Source organism: Mercenaria mercenaria, chromosome 5 (assembly GCF_021730395.1).
Source record: "Mercenaria mercenaria strain notata chromosome 5, MADL_Memer_1, whole genome shotgun sequence".
In the NCBI taxonomy this organism is placed as follows: domain Eukaryota; kingdom Metazoa; phylum Mollusca; class Bivalvia; order Venerida; family Veneridae; genus Mercenaria; species Mercenaria mercenaria.
In genome coordinates, this window is record NC_069365.1 from 75849634 (window position 1) to 75870773 (window position 21140).

The 21140-nt window shown below is 34.5% G+C and overlaps 1 protein-coding gene across 1 annotated transcript; it reads left to right on the forward strand.

The window, feature by feature from the left end:
- Nucleotides 1–1355: 1355 nt before the first annotated feature.
- On the forward strand, nt 1356–2006 carry LOC128557372 (heat shock 70 kDa protein 12A-like). Its single transcript, XM_053544692.1, has one exon. It carries the CDS (start codon nt 1356–1358, stop codon nt 2004–2006), a length of 651 nt encoding a protein of 216 aa, XP_053400667.1.
- The last annotated feature ends 19134 nt before the right edge of the window (nt 2007–21140 follow it).

The window sequence follows — 21140 nt, forward strand, 5'->3', positions numbered from 1 at the left end:
ATCATTATAAGGTCCTCTTCCAAATTTATTTATATAGGAACTATAGCTAAAAGTAGATATGCCTTTCTTCGCATTAACCACTGAAATGTAATGGATATTTATCAAACTCGATGTGTAACAATATCGTAAGGTCTCCTGCTATTTTGTTACAAATGGGGATAGGGACCAATTTAGCTAAAATATAAACACGTTTAATGACCTCTTCTCACGAACCGCTTCATGAATCTTCATCAAACTACTGTTGGTATTATTCGTCTAAGGATAAACGAAACAAAATTGCAACCCTACGAAACCTTTGCGAAAAATTAAAAGAGAACCATTTGAATTGTTAAAGTGCGGTGTTTAGTTTTGCAATTTGAAAAATGTTAGATGAAAGATGAATGTTTGATGAAAAATTCATAAACTTCTTTCCTTATTACAATTCGCCGACCATCATTTTTAAAGATATTTCTTGTTACACTTAATATTTAATTCCACGAGTACCCACACATAATTATACATATATATTTACCTTTACCTTTTATACATTAGGAACATGTTTGTTTTACATGTAAGATTAAAGCATTAACGCCTCGTGAAAATATAATGCATGTGGCGTTCACTGTTGATATATAATTGTAATATTATATTTTGACGCAAAGAAGTATAAAATGTTTTTATAGCTCTTTGTTTGACGTTACACTGAAACAATCAACCTTTTTGAATATTTATTTATATAAAAATATAAACAAACAAACAAACAAAAACGGGAACAATGTTTATTTTTGTTTGATTGAGTGTAACACCGAAACGACACAATGGACTTTTCCCAAGTTTTGTTGGTGGAGAAAGGCTCCAGGTGCTCCTCCAGACATTTTTTGGGGGCTCAGACTAGTACCTAGATAGAGACACTAACCTCAGTTGGATGGCTTCCTTATGTGAAAAGTTTTACACCTCAAGTGAGTTTTTGATCCCACGTCGGTGATGGGCGAGGAATTCGAAGCCAGCGACCATGACCATCAAGTTTTTCTTTTGCAAATATAAAACATAAATATTCAGTTAAATTTCGTGAACATAACTGATTCTCTCAATGACATTTACCACGTCGGAAGCTCGCCCGTTTAGCTCAGTAGGTAAGAGCGTTGGTCTACGGATCGCGGGGTCGCGAGTTCGATCCTCGGGCGGGGCGCATGTTCTCCGTGACTATTTGATAAACGACATTGTGTCTGAAATCATTAATCCTCCTCCTCTGATTCATGTGGGGAAGTTGGCAGTTCGCGTTTCGAATTGCGAACTGCAAACTGGTCTGCAGTTCGCAGTTCGCGATTCGAATTGCGAACTGCAAACTAGCATTTTCAAAATTTCGAGACGAAAATATGGAAGATTATTTAACGATGCAACGTCTGTTTGAGAACAAGATATGTGCATTCAAAGATACCGGTGATGACTCAAAAGTTACGATTCCGATTCCAGAGTCATTTTGTAAATTACATGAAAAGCATAATCAGGAGAAACTCTCAGAGTCTGTCCGTCAAATGGCAATTTCAGATGATGTCGAATTCAAGGCAGACAAAGTGAGAATCAAGAAAAAACTGTTTCGAAGTTTTTTTACGGAAGCAATTGACGGTATTTTAAACACTGTAGAAAATGTACTGTCCAGAATTTATTTGAAAATTGACACTATAATTTACGTTGGAGAATTTTCTGACTGTAAGTTACTTAAAGACGCATTCCGTGCGAAATTTCCAGACAAGACTCTAATAATTCCGGAGAACGCCGTGACTTCAATCATGAAAGGAGCAATCATTTCCGTTCGGGATCAGTCTGTTGTCAACAAACGTATTAGCCGGTACACTTTCGGTTTGGACTGGAACGAGGATTTTGACCCAGATAACCATGACCCATCAAAACGTGAAGAAACAGATGACGGACATGTCTGCAGAGATATATTTAGAAAATCGATAGGAAAGGGGGACGAAGTGACCTTAACTTGGGTTTTTGATCAGAACAGAATGGACTTTCTTTAAGATGTATCGAAATCAAAAAGCCATTCACTTGCAACTTCTAGTTCACTGGATAAAACAGTTTCAAATTGTAAGATGTCGTTTCCAGAGACAAGAATACCTGAATCATCAGCATATGAAAGTTTATCATTAACAATAGCTGACACGTTGTTAACATAAACTAAGAACAAAAAGGGCCTAAGGATTGACCCTTGGGCAACCTCAAATGTAACTGGGGCCTGTCTGTAATGAACATCAGACACATCTACTACTTGCTGTATATCAGAGAGGAGAGGTAAGAATAAAACCACCTTATTGCATCAGAACTAAAACCTATGGTATTCAGCTTCAATAAATTCACAGGATACTACGGTTGGCCGTGTCAAACGCTTTTTGCAAATCCATAAACACCATGGCCGGATTTACAAAAAGCGTTTTACACGGTCAACCATAGTATCCTATTAATGAAGCTAAATGCCATTGATCTTAGTTCTGATGCAATATGGTGATTTCGGTCCTACCTCTCTGATAGACAGCAATTAGTAGCTGTATCTGGTGTTCATTCTAGACACAGATTAGTACTTCGTAAAAAACGCAAACACGAATTTATTCTATCTTTTTTTCCATATATTTCACGAGAGTAAAGATGAATTGCCAACATCTTGACTTTTCAATGGACTTTAAATTTTTAACTTTTCGCACATCAGTTATTGTTTCTATGATTTTGAACAACATAACACCACTTTAATGAGTGAGTTTATTAGGTTATCTGACAATAAATTTCTTAACTGCATCAAAGAAAGATATTGTTAGGAGCACCATACAACGAAAGATTTATCTAAAAGCTCATTTCTCCTAGTTAAGTAATACTATGTGGAATACCATACCTCAGTACATCAAACATGCAAGCACACTTATTATAGTAAATATTTTTATTTTGTTTCAAAATTTTCTGCTTAATTTGCTGTAGTATACATGAATGTGAGTGCCTTTTTCTGCCTTCATGTATCTGTGCTCCTATTTATTCAATGTTCTGAATGTATGTGGAATGAATAAAAAAATATGCTATTGACTAATATTATATATTATACGTGTATATTATATGACATTGTACCAAGTGTTGGGGGAAATAAAATGTAATGTTTGTTTGTCTATGATGTTTTTTTCTTCCTTCTGTTATGTTCTTGTTGTTGTTAAATGTAGGCAAATACGAAAATGAGTTACATGCAATGATTTTACAATATACATTTTGTATATTATCTAAAATAGGTAAAGATTTGATTAATATTATAATTAATTATTTATTATTATTACCATTGTTGTTGTTGCTGCTCTTATCATTATTGGGGCCTTCATGACCGAGTGGTTAATGTACATGTATCTGACTTCGAATCACATGCTGAATTCTACATGCGAGGAATCCATCCAGCTGGCTTACGGAAGGCCGATGGTCCTACCGAGGTTCCCACTCTTAATGAAATAAGGCATAGAAGAGGTCTTCCTCCGCCATCAGTGCTAAACAGTCGCCATATGACAAATATTTATGTCGATAAACCCAACACAATCAAACAAAACTTATCATTATCATTATTATGACCATCAGTATTATTATAATTATCAATGCTGTCTCGACCAAGTTCGGTTACAAACTGATAGTCACAGTCACTCTCGAGGTACATTCCGTGAATACTATATACTTATACAATTGACAGTGTCCGCTCTCTAACCTGAGCAGTGTTTACCCCATTTCACCAGTCTTGCTCAAAATGTTTATTGGCGTAGTATCTCAACAAAGTTTGATAATCATCGGGTTTCTAATACATGAGTTATATCCCTTGAGTTACTTAATCTTGCCAAACAATGATGTGCGCTCTTTTACTTAATTATGTAGTCCTTATTCAAACTCGGTAGAAAATTATTAGACATAACTCTGCCAAGTTGCATAACCAGACGGACAGCTTCAGTCTCACTTTGGGTTAAAACCCTAGAATTACTTACAATTATCAAAACTGACAGTGTCTCACGAACAGCAGTTTGTACCCAATAATCACCAAATTTAGTAAGAAAGTTTATGGGTATAATGTCTTGGCTAAGTTTGAAAATCAGCTGGACAGTCTTAGTCACTGTGGAGTTATGGCCCTTGAATAACTCAAAACTGCGGAAATTTACAGTGTCCACCCAATTACTGGAGTTTTTTCTCTTGGAACTAAACCAAATTAATATTTGAAACCTAGACCAAGTTCGAGAACCAGCCAAATCGGATAAGTTGCTCGAGATTGATGTCCAAATTACAAAAATGACTGTCTGCTTTATGACAAGAGTATGTTTCCTGTGGTCTCAACCATACTTATATACAGAATGCGTATCTCTATAGAATCTTGGTCTAGTTTTATTACGAGAGCCAGTTTGGATAAGTATAATTATGTAGTATTTTATCCCTTTAATTAATCAAAGTTGAGAAAATTGGAAAATTGTCTGCTTAATTAGTTGAATATTTTAAAAGTCAAAGGTAATTTGCTACGACAGAATTAATAACTGTCAAAATAAAAGTTGAATTTGGAAAACAAAATGTCATAAATCCAGTATCTGGATGCACCAGTAGAATTAAACACAGAAGACGCTCATAAAATCTCACCGCGAACAAATTGTAACTTAAATATCTGAGCTTTGAGCAAGAGTTCGAGGCTGAGCTTAGCCTTTTACTGCATTGTGAGATTATTCATGCATCTGATTCGACATGTTCTTTCTTTCATTTAATGTTCTTTAAACAGTATTTTTATTATGAAAGAACTGCAAGATAACACCTTGCAAGCAATCTTCGAGACAAAAATGACATTCACACAGCATCTGCTTAAGACTTGAAGGATGGAAGGAAGAAATCAGACAAATGTGTTTTCACAGATCGTCAATGTGGACAGTCACCTCGCTCAGGAATCCAGCTCGGGACCTTTAGACTTAAAGTTTTGTTCTATGTCTACAGGGCTAAACAGGCGAATTGAACGTACTGATTTCTCAATAAGGTACCATTATCCAAACCCAGCCCCACACTACTACCTAGTACCCTAGCATTTTTGTATACACTCTTGTACTTAATTCTCCAGTAGTGCCCAGAGAAATTATTTTTCCATGTTCATTAATGATCTTTGCCTGAATACTATTGCTGATTAGTATTTCTTAAACAAAACGTACTTCAAATCCATAAATGACAATGGAAAGATAAATAAACATATGTGTATATTACCCCTTTATTCCCCTACAGGTGGGGACTATAGGAATGCCGTCCATCCGTCCATCTGTCCGTCCGCAAATCTGGATCCTGCAACTATTCAAAAAGTATTCAAGTTAGGTTCATAAAACTTGGTATGTGAATAGTGGGCAACATTTAGATTATGCAAGTACCACACATAACCTATGTTTGTCGGTTAAAAGTTAAGGTCACCGTTTAAGGTCATGTAAAAATATGTTTCCACTCTTTAACTTTTAAATGCATTGAATGATTGTCTTATTACTACATAGAAATGTTCCCCATGATTAGACTATGTGTCGTGCACATGACCCATGGTTGAAGGTCATAAGTCAAGGTCACTATTGAAGGTAAAGTTAAAATTGTTTCTTCTCCATAACTTTTGTATGCATTGATGGATTATCTTAGTGCTACTCACAAACGTTCCCTATGATGAGACAACGTGTCAACACATAATCTATGCTTGTCGGTTAAAGGTCAAGGTCACTGTTTAAGGTCAAGTAATTTTTTCCACTCCATAACTTTTAAATGCATTGAAGGATTTTCTTAATACTACACAGAAATGTTCCCCATGATTAAGCTATGCGTCGCGCACATAAACCAAGGTTTGTAGGTCTAAGGTCAAGGTCACAATTAAAGGTCAAGTAAAATTGTTTCTGCTCCATAACTTTTATGTGCATTGATGGATTTTCTTAGTACTGCACACAAATGTTTCCCATAATGAGACAATGTGTCGCGTACATGATCTATGCTTGTAGGTTAAGGTCACTATTGAAATTTAAGCAAACTAGTTTTTGTTTCTTAGCTCCTAAATGCCTTACCTGCTTTACTTACTTCATGAGCATGGTATCAGTGGCTGCACTCTTGACTTAATTCGCACCTTCTTATTAGCAGAACTCAAGTGATAGGTCTTAGGGAAGCGAAATCTCTTTAAAGTTCCTGTAATATCTGGTGTGCCATAAGTGTCTGTCCCTTATCCCTTATCCTCTTCTCTTTTGTCTATATATAAATAATTTACCTGATTATGTAAAATCCAAGGTCCGGCTACTTGCTGATGACACAATTGTTTATCTTACCATCAACAATATAACTGACTTCCATCAATTACAGCTTGATCTTGACATATGACAGAGAGGAAAATGACTGCAAAATGCACTTCATTCCTAGTAAATGATAGGCTCTTAACATTTCAGAAAATATGCATACAGTGCAACATTACATATTTCATGGACAGATCCCTAATGTTTTGAGGTTTTAAAACATGAAACGTGTCTTCATGTAGACTTTTCGTGACATATTATATATAAAACAGGGATTACTTCCTCTACTGGAGTGACGGAGCTCACAAACCTATATTATAGTGCATATGCTGTGTTATGCATATTTTACAATATCTACTAAAGTCTTATCTTATAGATGCGCATATTGGAATACAATAAGCAATAACTGGTACCAGATAACTCAGTGTAAGTAGGAAATGCCGCGAAACCGATATTATTGGGCATGAAATTTTTAACGAGTCCATGTACAATGATTTCACCAATTTTGACAGTCTTCTTAACTCCCAGTCTCAGACTCTGGTATACCATAGAACAGCAGGTTATTTTGCAACGATTGCATTTCAAGAAAAGTTATCTGGTCTTCAGTTTCTTGTTTTTGATCCTGTAGAATTTTTGACAACTTTTCTAGGTATACATAGCACAAGCAAGCATGTAATACTGCATTTAAAGCATTTATATTTAGGTTTGCTCAGCTGTGTAAAAAACAGGCCAACATGTTTATTACATAAACATATATAAGTTATAATGGGATCTGAAACGTATTGACGTTCAATTTCATATCGGGTGAATGGCGTCTTCATTTATGTCGTCGCGTTTAAAAGTTCTTCAATGACAACATTTCAAATTTCACACTGACTAAAGAACAAAAATATTCGTCTATAAGATGAGTATAAGTGTAGATGCGTATGTATTAAAAAGTTTAATTAGAGAGTTTGAGATTTCAACCTTCGCCTTCCCCTTCAACGTCTCTTGCGAAGGTAACGTATGAAGTTGAAGTTCGATTAAAATTCCTTGAGATTTCAAACTTTAGAATGAACCTTACTTCTTTTAATCCGCCCATTCAATTTATCCGTAATTATGATCGTTTTTTTTTTTTTCGTGCATTTTGATATCAATTGTCCGAAAGTGCAGGACTTTTACAAGATGTTTTAAAAAAGAAAATTAGATTAAAACATTTCAATTAATGTAATCGTCGCATGGATATTAGTGCGATTACGATAAAAAACGAAACAATGTGAACAATGTAAAAACTCGTTGGTGTTGCTCCGAACATTTAGGTTTTATGTAAAATGATGTCAGTATACAATGCACGATTGTAAATCATACATGAGAGGAAATAAAAATGACAAGAGCTGTCCGTAAGACAACGCGCTCGATTTTTCTCAGTGCTTGACTGAATACGAGCTTTGCCAATGAAAAAAATCCAAGTTAGAAAGGGACATAACTCTGTCAAAATTCAAATCAGAGTAATGGGAATTGTGTCTCCTGGTGTAGACTTTGATAGTTAACAACTATTTTGAGTTTCAAGTCAAAAGTTTTGATAGTAACTGATATTTGACTATCAAAAATTTTAACAAAAAAGTCTAAGTTAAAAAGGGACATTATTCTGTCAAACTTCAGATCAGAGTTATGGAGACTGTTTCTTCTGGTGTAGACTTTGATAGTAAATAACTATTTTAAGTTTCAAGTCAATAACTTTGATAGTAACAGAGATATTTGACTTTATCAAAACAAAATATTTTAAGTTAAACGGGGCATAATTCTGTCAAAATTCAAATCAGAATTATGGGGATTGTTTCTCCTGGTGTAGACTTTGATAGTAAATAACCATTTTAAGTTTCAAGTTAACAGCTATGATAGTAACAGAGATATTTGACTTTATCAAAAACTTTAACAAATGCCGACGCCGACGCCGACGCCGACGCCAACACCGGGGCGATTGCAATAGCTCTACTTTTTCTTCGAAAAGTCGAGCTAATAATCATATCAACGTATTCTATTGTTGATGGTGTTCTTGAAAGATAATACAGTTAATATTTTTTTAAACAAAAACATGAGACACCAACTATTACAAATGCATTTCTCGATATACTTTGGAGTTAAGTTAAATATATGCGATAAAGCAAACACAAAAGGCATTCCCATAAAATATAAAGGACAGATTCATCCGTCATGCTGTTGACTAATACTTCATAGTTTTTCTTAAAGGTTTTTTTTCACTTTGAATTGGTACTTTGTACATCGAATTCCTTAAAAGGCGCGTTTTACTTGTAGACTCTCATAAACAATGTATCTGATGAAAATCTAACCTTTTAAAAGAGTATGTTGATAACATGAGCCAATATACACAGTTTATGAATATATTTTACAAGCGATTTGAAACAAATGTAAGATACGCTCGTGATATCATACGTTTTGGCATCATGACACTCTATGACTCTGTATGATGCCAAACTCTCAGACAGCACAATATAATCGTGCCAAGTCACCTATTGTCTAGCGAAACAGTCAAGAAATGTTAGGTGGAGACGAAAATTGTCGCACAAAATAACATGTGGGCATATACACATACTTGTTTGAATATACTATTTCATAAGTAAAGCATGTGCAGATCCAGGAATTTTGGTTAGAGGGACACCACACTTAAAGAGGGGGTCACCCATTTAAAGGTGTGTGTGTGTGTGTGGGGGGGGGGGGGTCACACCGAGTTTCAAGACCCGATTTTCTTTGTAAAATGTAAGAATCAAAGGCGACCCACAATGCCCCGCTGCCAGGCTCTAGGTCCGTGCATGTAAAGAGTGGAGTTACCCCATACGGCTAACAGGAAACTTCTCACATCATGATAATTATCATAGATATGAAATTGTCTGTTACTTCAAAGCATTTTCCGTCTTTCTAGTACCATTTTATGTTTATAATTAAAACGCAATTGTCGTATTAAGTGTCCGACAGAAACGGATTGGTTTTATTTTGAAGTGAAAATAAAATATTCCACCAAATGATAATCGCGCGTTATTATTCATCTTTCAAGTTAAATGACTGTCATGCCATGTGCCTCCATCCAGATTTCAGTCTTTGATGCCAAGTATGTGAACAAAGTAGATGTGAAAAGACTGAAGTTTTGACTTTCGTGATATTACATCTTCGGACGTTCAAAACTTCATTTCATACGTCAAAAACGCCCATCTAGTATAATCGATACCGCCTGGGGACACAAATATGCCGTAGAAGTTAAAGTTTGAACAAAATCTCAAAGTTTCTCAAAATCAGTTGATAACTTCATACTTCCAGGTTCAATTCAATGTATTTAGTTAAAATCATTAGCCATACAAAACTTCATTATTCTTATACTTATTGATAGTGTTTCGCATCAAATTTAGTCTAATTACACATATGGATAATCGAATAACATAATAAGCAGAAATCCTGAAAGTAAGCTTTTTATTTCACATAGTAATAAAGAGAAGTCTCAGGCTTACTTGATATTACATGGAAAACTTTAGTAGCAACGTCTGATATAAATAAAATACACGCATATCGGTGACGTTTTACCCCAAATATATATGAGAGACGTTGAAGGCGAAGGCGAAGGTTGAAATCTCAAACTCTCTATTATTTTGGTTTGTATCAAAAACATGCACTTGTTCTTTCGCGGAATGATATTGCGCTACAGAACACGTGCATATTTATAGATAAAACTATAATACATTGTGTAACATATAAAGACCATGGAAATAATCATTTTGCTCATAAGTATATAGCCATTAAGTAGGAATATGGCGCGAAACAAAACTGTTCGCATAATGGCGGATTCAAATACTTCTCGATGTATTTTTTTGTTGTTGTTGTTGTTTTTTTTTTTGTTTTTTTTTTATTTTCTCTTGCTCTGTAAAGCTATTATTTTATTTTATTTGCAATATTTTGTTACAGTCACATGACAGATTAGTTTGATATTTAGATAGCATTTCCACAATGAAATGATAACATGACAGAATTTGTCATTGTAACGTAGGTTATACACCACCACTGCAACTTGAGGTCTCATTTGTAGTCTGTGTGCTAAACTAAAAATTATATATTTTTGCATTTAAACATGACCCCCATTTTCCTTTGATTCTTACTAGTACTGATAATATTCTAATAAGAGGCATTTAAACTTGGTCCTGATGTGTGCTGCAGCCATTGGAAATTTGTAAGTTTTATACCAGCTATGTAGTGTGTTCATGCTTAAGACACTGTGACTGTATGATGTTTTAATCCAAAGTTATAGATTGCTGCTAGATATATAATTCTAAGATGTTTATAAAAATAGCATCAACATCGAATGTTCTCTTTTTCAGTATGCATGTGGCTTATCCCTACACAGCACAATTAAAGATACTGAGGGTCGTGACTTTGATGCTCTGACAGTGTATTCCTATTCCATAGGCTATATGAAAAGTAAAATTATTAGAACATTAACAGAAAGGTTCCCTAGATGTTTCATGTTGTGTCTCCGAGATATGTGTACTGTCCAGACACTTTGTGTCAGAGAAGATGACATATATTATGTTAACAACGCCTTCAATATGGAGTGAACACGCCAAACTATTCATGCGAAAGGCAGCATTAAACGTATGTCTTTAATTGAATCAACTTATTTCTTTTTTTACAATATATGTAACAAGCAAACCAGTGACGATTTAGATATAGAAAACAGTGTGTCTGAAATCTTTCGTCCTCCACCTCTGGGTCGTGTGAGGAAGCTGTATGTTACTTGCGGAGAGAAAGTCAGAAGAAGTCACTGGCCGCCGTGCTGCATGAATGCTTCCGTGGATTCTACTGTAACGTTTTGTTGTGGCCAACATAACAACATAATGTAGGATCATTCACCACAAGAGAGTCACTTAAAACGTAAATAAGTTATTCAAAATGTAACGTGAATATATTTGTCGAGCTTTTCAAGTTTAGTATATTGTTAAATGACTGAATAAAAACCGGTATCTTTTACTAAAACATATAAAGGCCAGTCTTGCTTTTCTTTGTATTATTTTTCTTATTTGAAAACACATAAACCAACACAAAAGCTACGTATAGCACTCGAATCAGAGTGTGCTGCAATTCACATTAAAGAGTTAACTGCACTTCACGGGATAAAGCAAGCCAATATGGCGATGAGACCAGGATCATGTCATTTTATAATTGTCAATGAATGACTGAAAGAATGGTACATTTTAAAGTTAATCACTGCTACGTTTTGAAAATGTGTAACAAAATGCTAGGGTGATTTGAATATTTGATCTTTTCGGTATTTGATGTTAATTTATTGTATTTTGTTAAGGCACAATGCCTTCAGCATCATTTGATACTAACGGGTCATTTATTATGCTAATCTAGATTTCATCGTTCGCCAGACAATGAGAGAGTTTCGAGTTTCCGGTAGGTTAAGCTATATATGGAGGACAATCATTGTAAAAATTATATTTATATGCTTTTTGACATTTTAACTTTCATAAGCATGGAGAACTCATTTCATTATTTTCAGAGAAAGCACAAGTCTCCTGGTAAGTTAAAGATGGACATTAAAATGTGTTTTTTTATGAAAACTGCATGCACATTTGTCTTAAAACACAGCAGTGTTGAAGTCACGTCCATATATTAGTTGGAGCCATAAGCCACCGAGAAATAGTGCTACCACATTTATATACTATTCTATGTAAAAGACCATTAAAACTTAAAATGATACAAGAGGGCCAAGATGGCCCTAGGTCGCTCACCTGAGAAAAACACCATAATACACCACAACAGTGTAAACATTTTGACCTAGTGATTTCATGGAAAAAAAACATTCTGACCAATTATCATTAAAATTGGAGCAAAAAATCTTGAGTATAAATAAGTATTTTCTTTGATTTGACCTAGTGACCTAGTTTTTGACCCCAGATGACCAATATTCGAACTTTACCTAGATTTTATCAAGGCTATCATTCTGACCAAATTTCATGAAGATCAATTAAAAACAACAGCCTCTATCGCATACACAAAGTTTGTCTTTAATTTGACCAAGTGACCTTGTTTTTGACTCCAGACTACCCATATTCGAACTCGGTCTAGATTTCATCAAAGCAACCATTCTGACGAAATTTTATGAGAATCTAGTGTAAAATGCAACCCCTATTGCATACACAAGGTTTTTCCTTGATTTGACCTAGTGACGTAGTTTTTAAACCCAGATGACCCATATTCGAATTTAACCCAAATTTCATCAAGGCTGTCATTCTGACAAAATTTCATGAAGATCAGTTGAAAAATACAGACTCTATCGCATACACAATGTTTTTGTTTGATTTAACGTAGTGACCTACTTTTTGACCCAGATGACCAATAATCAAACTCAACGTAGATTTTAATCAAGGCAATCATTCTGACCAAATTTCATGAAGATCAATTGAAAAATACAGCCTCTATCGCATACACAATGTTTTCCTTTGATTTGACCTAGTGTCCTACTTTTTGATCCAAGATGACCCATTTTCAAACTTGATCTAGATTTCTTCAAGGCAATCATTCTGACTTAAGCTCATGACGATTTATTGAAAAATACAGGCTCTATCGCATACACAAAGTTTTTCTTTGATTTGACCTAGTGACCTAATTTTTAATTCCAGATAACCCATATTCAAACATAACCTAGATTTCATCAATGCAATCATTCTGACTAAATTTCATGAAGATCAATTGAAAAATACAGCCGCTATCGCATACACAAGGTTTTTCTTTGGTTTGACCTAGTGAGCTACGTTTTGACCCCAGATGACCCATTTTCAAATTCGGCCTCGATTTTATTAAGGTTATCATTTTGACTAAATTTCAGGAAGATCAACTGAAAAATATAGCCTCTATCGCAAACACAAGCTTTTCATTTGATTTGACCTAGTGACCTAGTTTTTGACCCCAGATGACCCATATTCAAACTTGGTCTAGATTTCATCAAGGCAGTCATTCTGACTAAAATTCATGAAGATTAAATGAAAAGTACAGCCTCTATCGCATACACAAGGTTTTTCTTTGATTTGACATAGTGACCTAGTTTTTGATCCCAGATGACTCTTTTTCGAATTCAACCTAGATTTTATCAAGGTAATCATTCTGACCAAAATTCATGAAGATTAATTAAAAAATACAGCCTCTATCGCATACACAAGGTTTTTCATTGATTTAACCTAGTGACCTACTTTTTGACCTAGATGACCAATAATCAAACTCAACGTAGATTTTATCAAGGCAATCATTCTGACGAAATTTCATAAAGCTTCTATCGCATACACAAGGTTTTTCTTTGATTTGACCTAGTGTCCTACTTTTTGATCCCAGATGACTCTTTTTCGAATTCAACCTAGATTTTATCAAGGTATCATTCTGACCAAAATCATGAGATTTATTAAAAAATACAGCCTCTATCGCATACACAAGTTTTTCATTGATTTAACCTAGTGACCTACTTTTTTTACCCAGATGACCCATAATCAAACATCAACGTAGATTTATCAATGCAATCATTCTGACAAATTTCATAAGTCAATAAAATCGGCTATATACACAAGGTTTTTCTTTGATTTGACCTAGTGTCCTACTTTTGACCCAAGATGACCCATTTCAAACTTGACCTAGATTTATTCAAGGTAATCATTTGACCTAATTTTAGGAGATCTATTGAAAAATATAGCCTCTATCGCATACACAATGTTTTCTTTGATTTGACCTAGTGACCTATTTTTTATCCCAGATGACCCATATTCAAACTTGATCTAGATTTCATCATACATCATTCTGACTAAATTTCCTGAAGATCGAATTGAAAAGTACAGCCTCTATCGCATACACAAGTTTTTTTTGATTTGACCATAGTGACCTTATTTTTGATTCCCAGATGACCATTTCAATCATGACCTAGATTTCATCGAGGCAATCATTCTGACCAAATATTCATGATTTGAAAAATACAGCCTCTATCGCATAAACAAGTTTTTCTTGGATTTACCTAGTGAGCTACGTTTTGACCCTAGATGACCCATTTTCAAACTCGACGTAGATTTTGTTAAGGTAATCATTTTGACTAAATTTCAAAGACTGAAAATAGCCTCTATCGCATATCACAAGCGTTTTCATTTGATTTGACATAGTGACCTACTTTTTGACCCCAGATGACCTTTTCGAACTCACCTAGATTTCATCAAGGCAATCATTCTGACAAAAATTTATGAAGATTAATTGAAACATACAGCCTCTTCGCATACACAAGGTTTTTCTTGATTTAACCTAGTGAACCTACTTTTTGACCCAGATGACCCTAATCAAACTCAAGTAGATTTTATCAAGGCAATCATTCTGGCCAAAATTTCATAAAGCCTCTATCGCATACACAAGGTTTTTCTTTGATTTGACCTAGTGTCCTACTTTTTGACCCAAGATGACCCATATTCAAACTTGACCTAGATTTCATCAAGGCAATCATTCTGACCTAATTTTATGAGGATTTATTGAAAAATACAGCCTCTATCGCATACACAATGTTTTTCTTTGATTTGACCTAGTGACCTTATTTTTTATCCCAGATGACCCATATTCAAACTTGATCTAGATTTCATCAATACAATCATTCTGACCATATTTCCTGAAGATCGATTGAAAATTGCAGCCTCTATCGCATACACAAAGTTTTTATTTGATTTGACCTAGTGACCTTATTTTTGATTCCAGATGACCCATATTCAAACATGACCTAGATTTCATCGATGCAATCATTCTGACCAAATTTCATGATTGAAAAATACAGCCTCTATCGCATAAACAAGTTTTTCTTTGGTTTGACCTAGTGAGCTACGTTTTGACCCCAGAGGACCCATTTTCAAACTCGACCTAGATTTTGTTAAGGTTATCATTTTGACTAAATTTCAGAAAGATCAACTGAAAAATATAGCCTCTATCGCATATACAAGCTTTTCATTTGATTTGACATAGTGACCTACTTTTTGACCCCAGATGAGCCATATTCGAACTCATCCTAGATTTCATCAAGGCAATCATTCTGACAAAAATTTATGAAGATTAATTGAAACATACAGCCTCTTTCGCATACACAAGGTTTTTCTTTGATTTAACCTAGTAACCTAGTTTTTAACCCCAGATGACCCCTTTTCAAACTCAGCCTAGATTTCATCAAGGTTATCATTCTGGCCAAAATGCATGAAGATTAATTGAAAATTACAGCCTCTATCGCATACACAGTTTTTCTTTGATTTGACCAAGTGACCTAGTTTTTGATCCCAGATGACCCATTTTCGAACTCGGTCTAGATTCATCAAGCTAATCATTCTGACCAAATTTCATGAAGATTAATTGAAAAATACAGCCTCTATCGCATACACAAGGTTTTTTTTTATTTGACCTAGTGACCTAGTTTTTGAACCCAGATGACCCATTTTCGAACTCGGTCTAGATTTTATGAAGGTTATCATTCTGACCAAAATTCATGAAGAGTAATTGAAAAATACAACCTCTATCGCATACACAAGGTCTTTCTTTGATTTGACCTAGTGACCTAGTTTTTGACCCCAGATAATCCATTTTCGAACTCGGTCTAGATTTCATCAAGGTAATCATTCTGACCAAATTTCATGAAGATCGGTTGAAAAATACAGCCTCTATTGCATGCACAAGCTAAATTTTGACGGACGACAGACAGACGACAGACGACAGACGACAGACGCCGGACATCGAGTGATCAGAAAAACTCACCTGAGCATTGCATTGCTCAGGTGAGCTAATAATCGGACGATGTGTTTAACTTTATTCACATAATTATATTTTATCGATTATCTTGCGGGTAGAATAACTCACTAGAGGTTATTCCGCGGAAAGCGTTATTTCCTGTATTTTAACGCTGTTAATAATACGGTTATGTGTTGACGTCATGTCGACCTACGACAATTTGGCGCCATGAATGTGTCATGAAATAGTGCGTGTTTTTATCTAATTATTTACATCAAAGACATATCAGAATCGAAATAATATATAGCAAAACCATGTCATACTATATCTCACAACGCGAGTCGGTTACACCCAGTGTCTATAATTTACTAATTTTACGCCATCGTGAAATTATTCCGCCGGGGTATAAGTTCTTCGTATATTTTCGAAACATTTAAAGATGGTTCAGCTACATATTGTTTCTAAATTATGAAATATAATATAATTATGGCAGCGATTGCCCTCCATACTTTTACTTGAACAGAATGGAAAGAAATAAGCTTACACAATGACTACCTGGAGTCAGTGGAAAAAATTACTGTGCTTACGAAAACGCAGGAATGTATTTTAAATGTAAAAATATACATGTAAGTTTTTAAACTGCACGTATTAAGACGTTTCACAATAATACCTAAAACCTGTTTATAGATATTTTACATAATAAAGCAATGCAGCCATAACGAACATTTCAGATGCAACAATGTCATTCGAAAAGGGCTAAATAATACTTCTTAATGCTTGATAACATTTCAGACAATGCTGAACATTTCGGTTCTATGTTATGATAATGATGTTCATATACGGATGATAATTGCAATAAAATTTGTGACCAGAATTAAGCATGCCAATGGCACGTTCACGTACATTTGGTGGAACTCTAGGCATATCAAAAAATACATACTGAACTGAATAAATTTCTTTTTTAACGTCTTTTTCTTATTGACAGCAAAGTCTACAAAATCAGACTGAAAGGTTTGATTTTATAAAAACACAGATTATATTGGATCGTGCATGCACGATGTACAGTCCAGTTGTAATTGGTTTTATTTAACATATAATCGTTCGCCCGAACATATGTAGGCTATTTGACATGTTGATTTCTTTCTAGAACATTAAAAAATATGTGTAGAAATCGGAAGTTTCTATTTTTTGTTCAGTATAGATTAACAAATAAATGAAATATTATAGATCATAGATTAGTCTTTAGATAAATATGTAATCATAGTATATTTCCACAACAAGAACAACATCAAGAAGAAGGAGAATAAGAAGAAGAAGAAGAAACAAATATTTCAACATACATTTTTCTGTTACTTAAATCTAAACTTTGCCAAAATCAAAACGTAATTTTTTCCTGTCAGACCAAAAACACATAAAGAGGTCAAGCCATGACTAGTTCACACCGACTTATGACGCCGACGCCGACGCCAGGGCTGATAAGATCTCAACTGCCGGCTACATCTATAGCTAGAAGATGATGCAGGAGCAGCAAAAGATACTCTACCATAAGTACAAGGTAATATGATCATAATCGTTTCAAACAGTTTGACTGGTGCTCGTGTCTGTTTTAAAATTAAACGAAACATCCTGAATGAGGAGTTTATAGATTTACATAGTTTTTATAAAATAAGCCCATCAACCCTTCCAAGAAAAACGTTTAATATTTAATTGATAAACAACGACATAATTGTGTCTTCAATTAATTGAAAAGAAGAGAAGTGGACTGATTCTTTTCTCATTTTCTGTTCTATTTATATCACAAGTCATCCCCAAAATTATCAAAATGAATTACAATATCTCGCAATTTTGAAGTTTGCAGCATTTATGCATTCTGGCTGGTAATTTCTCGATAAAAATGCCGGCAACAAAAGTCCGGTTCTCGGACAGAATACTAGATGGAAAAAAACTGAAAAAGTTGTGGATGTTGTCTATGTTTGCGTTACGACTTGTGACATAATCCTTCACAAATATCCTGATTTAAATAATAAGGGGTATTGTTAAGGTAGTTGATAAACCGGAAGTAATTGCGCAACGTCATGTATCCGGATAACATGGAATAAAACCTGGGTTGGGCGTTGCGTTTGCAACAATGAAGACTTTTGTTTCAAAATATAAGTGACATTGTTATACATGTAATTTGATATAAATAAAATGAAGATACTAGTCAACTAGTTTCTAGTCGGGCTTTTCATGTTCTTGGAGAGGGAGACATCTACAGGAGAGTAATAATGCTACACAACAATGGACAAAATACATAAGATTGTAACTGTCTTTCTCTCTACAAATTCAAATACTACTGTTTTAAAGTGCCATCTAGTATTTTTTAGATTTTCTCTATAGAATTGTACTACAATCAAAAACAAAAGGGTTTTTTTCAAAAAAGCCATTTGCCCCGGTAACCCCAGTGGGCTCAAAATTTTTTTGGGTGTACTTGCGCGAAGTTCCTTTACAGCTTTTCATTAGTTAAGTCGTCATTTTGGCGTTCGGTCGGGCCGGAAAGAAGGGAATTGCAAGTGCAAGTTTTTTTTCATGACAAAAACATAAAAAAACAGAAAATGCCTCTCATAAGAAACTTTTTAGAAATGTGACTGGGCTACTAAAGTTTAATTTGAAAATTTTTTAAATAAATATTACCCATTCGAATGCGTTTTGAAAATAAAGAAAGTCATGGGAAAAAAAAATTTTCCCCGTTCATGTCCATATTACAAGTAACAATGGGGGTAGTAAAACTTTCTCATCCATCAATGCCTAAAAAACCCCGAGATCCGGGCCCACGGTGACCTCTGGTTTTCGAAAGGGGCATAACAGTAAAAGGGGTTTTTTTTTTGTTTTGGCGGGTGCTATGGTTCGTCGTACCAAACCACCTTTCTTGCATTATACATTATAACAGATGTAAACAGTGAAAAATGCTTGGGGAGGCGTTTCAAATATGTCAAATAACTGAAAAACTTTTTTTTAAAACACCCACAACGGTTCCTTATGGTATACTTTAAATTAGTAAGAAAAAAAAAGGGTTTAACCTTCCAAAACACCAAATTTTTTAAAGCTAAATGAAGGGAGGTTCAAACGATCATTTAATTAATTGATATTTTTGTAAAAAAACCTCGCATAAGTTTAACCTTTATCAATACAGTTTTTTTAAAGAAATCAGCGATTTTCCACGAACTTCAGTTTTCTACTCTCCCTGCTTGTATACACCCGGTTTTGCAACGGAGTGAATTTGTATCCTTTTTGCGGAGGTCCAAAATCACCCCAATATCGAAGGATAAAATTTCTGAAAAAAAATTGAAAATTTATTTCTTACCGGCTTGCCCATATAAAATTTGTGGCCAGCTTAGCACCCCTTTTATTCGTCTAACTGAATTGAATTTTTGTTTTTATTTTTTTGCCGTATTTTTTCTTTTCTTTTCTTTAAGTAAAAATTGAAGGTATATAGCCGAGGTGTACGTTTTTTCCCCCGGTATTTCAAACTTTCCTATTACCCAATAATTCGCAGAGATATTCGCCCCGAGATCCGAAACAGGGGAGCAAAAGCAAATGTTGGACTCGTAAAAAGTAAAACTCGATTTTTAGTAAAATGGACTTATTTGAACTTTTTTTGTGGTATTTTGTTAAAAAAAAATTTTTTCCAAAAATTTTTAAAATTTTTATTCTTTTTGAAATCGATCTAAAATATAATAAGAGAATATGGCATGGGAAGTCCCCTCCTTTCTTTTCTACTATCAAGTTTCCTAAGGTACCGTTGATGGGGCCTTTGCCATAACTGAGAGCTTTTCGAGAAGGAGTGAATTTTAAATGTCTACTATCTAAAAATTTTAAATTTTAAATTTACCTCCACCCCCCCTTTTTCAACACAATAAGCATTTAAATGCCACCGGGGTTTCCCGCAAATAGAATGTAATCGTATTTAAAATTAAAGTTTGGGTTCTTTGTAAAAAAGTATGGTAAAAATTTGTCTGTAAGTGACCTTTTTTTTCAAATTTTTACTACGACTTAAAAACCCTTTCATAACAATCACTAAAATTGGGGATTAAAAAAGAATAACAAAAACATAATCTACTTAGGAAATTTTTTAACCCTTTTCAACTATTGTGAAGAAATTTTTATAGGGGAATTTATATCAAAAACTAAAGTAAATTAAGGGCCGGGAGCAAAAAACTTTCCAAAACTAAAAAAAACAAAAAAAATTTGGCCCACAGGCCCCCCAAAAAACACAAAAATTTTTGCAGGTTCGATTTGTTTAACCCCTGGTCACAGGGGGTAGTAAAAATTTTTCTACGTCCTCCTCTGTCCCGAATTAACGCTAAATTTGCCAGTTCCAAACCAAAATTTTCAATTTCGGGGTTTTTGCGGGGGTTAAAAGGAAACCTTCAATGGAAAGTTAATGTGTTTTCCATAAAAAGCGGAAATGGCCGCCCTGAGGAAAAATCATTCTCTCCACAAAGTTCGTCAAAACCCCGGACCTCTTATGCGAGAATGGGGAAAAATTTGGGTGGTCCCTCTTTATTTATTTTAAATTTTAAAAATTTCATTTCTTCTTATTGTACAAAATGTTTTTATTGTTCATCCGCCATTTTATAACGGGACAATCTGTAAAAATTGACATAGGGCCTTTTTTTCGATGAAATGCTATTGCACCTTTTTAAAATTTTTGGTTTTTGAGGTAAATGAAGTTTTCACGCTGAATCCTCTCATATTTTCTGTATTTCATACTTAAATTTCCATGAAATTTTCTTAAATTCGTTCATTAAAAAAGAAAGTTGATTTTTTTATAAACTTCATAATTCGTGTTTTTACCCCCCAAACCACAAAAGGGGCCTCAAAATGCTTTTTAAAATTCCGCCAAAAGTATTTGTTCCCCCGCTATAGGGAATCCCTAAAAAAAGACAATAGCGGGTCCAGGGCTTAGCCTGAATCCTATAAAATTTGTTTTGGCGGGAATTATCCTTTTTAATGGACAGATTTTGCCTTCGCCCCACCTTTTCGACTTTTAGACAAAATCTATGTCTGAATTATTTTCTTGCTAGAAATTTTCTCGTCGGGGGAAAATTTTTTTTTTTTTGG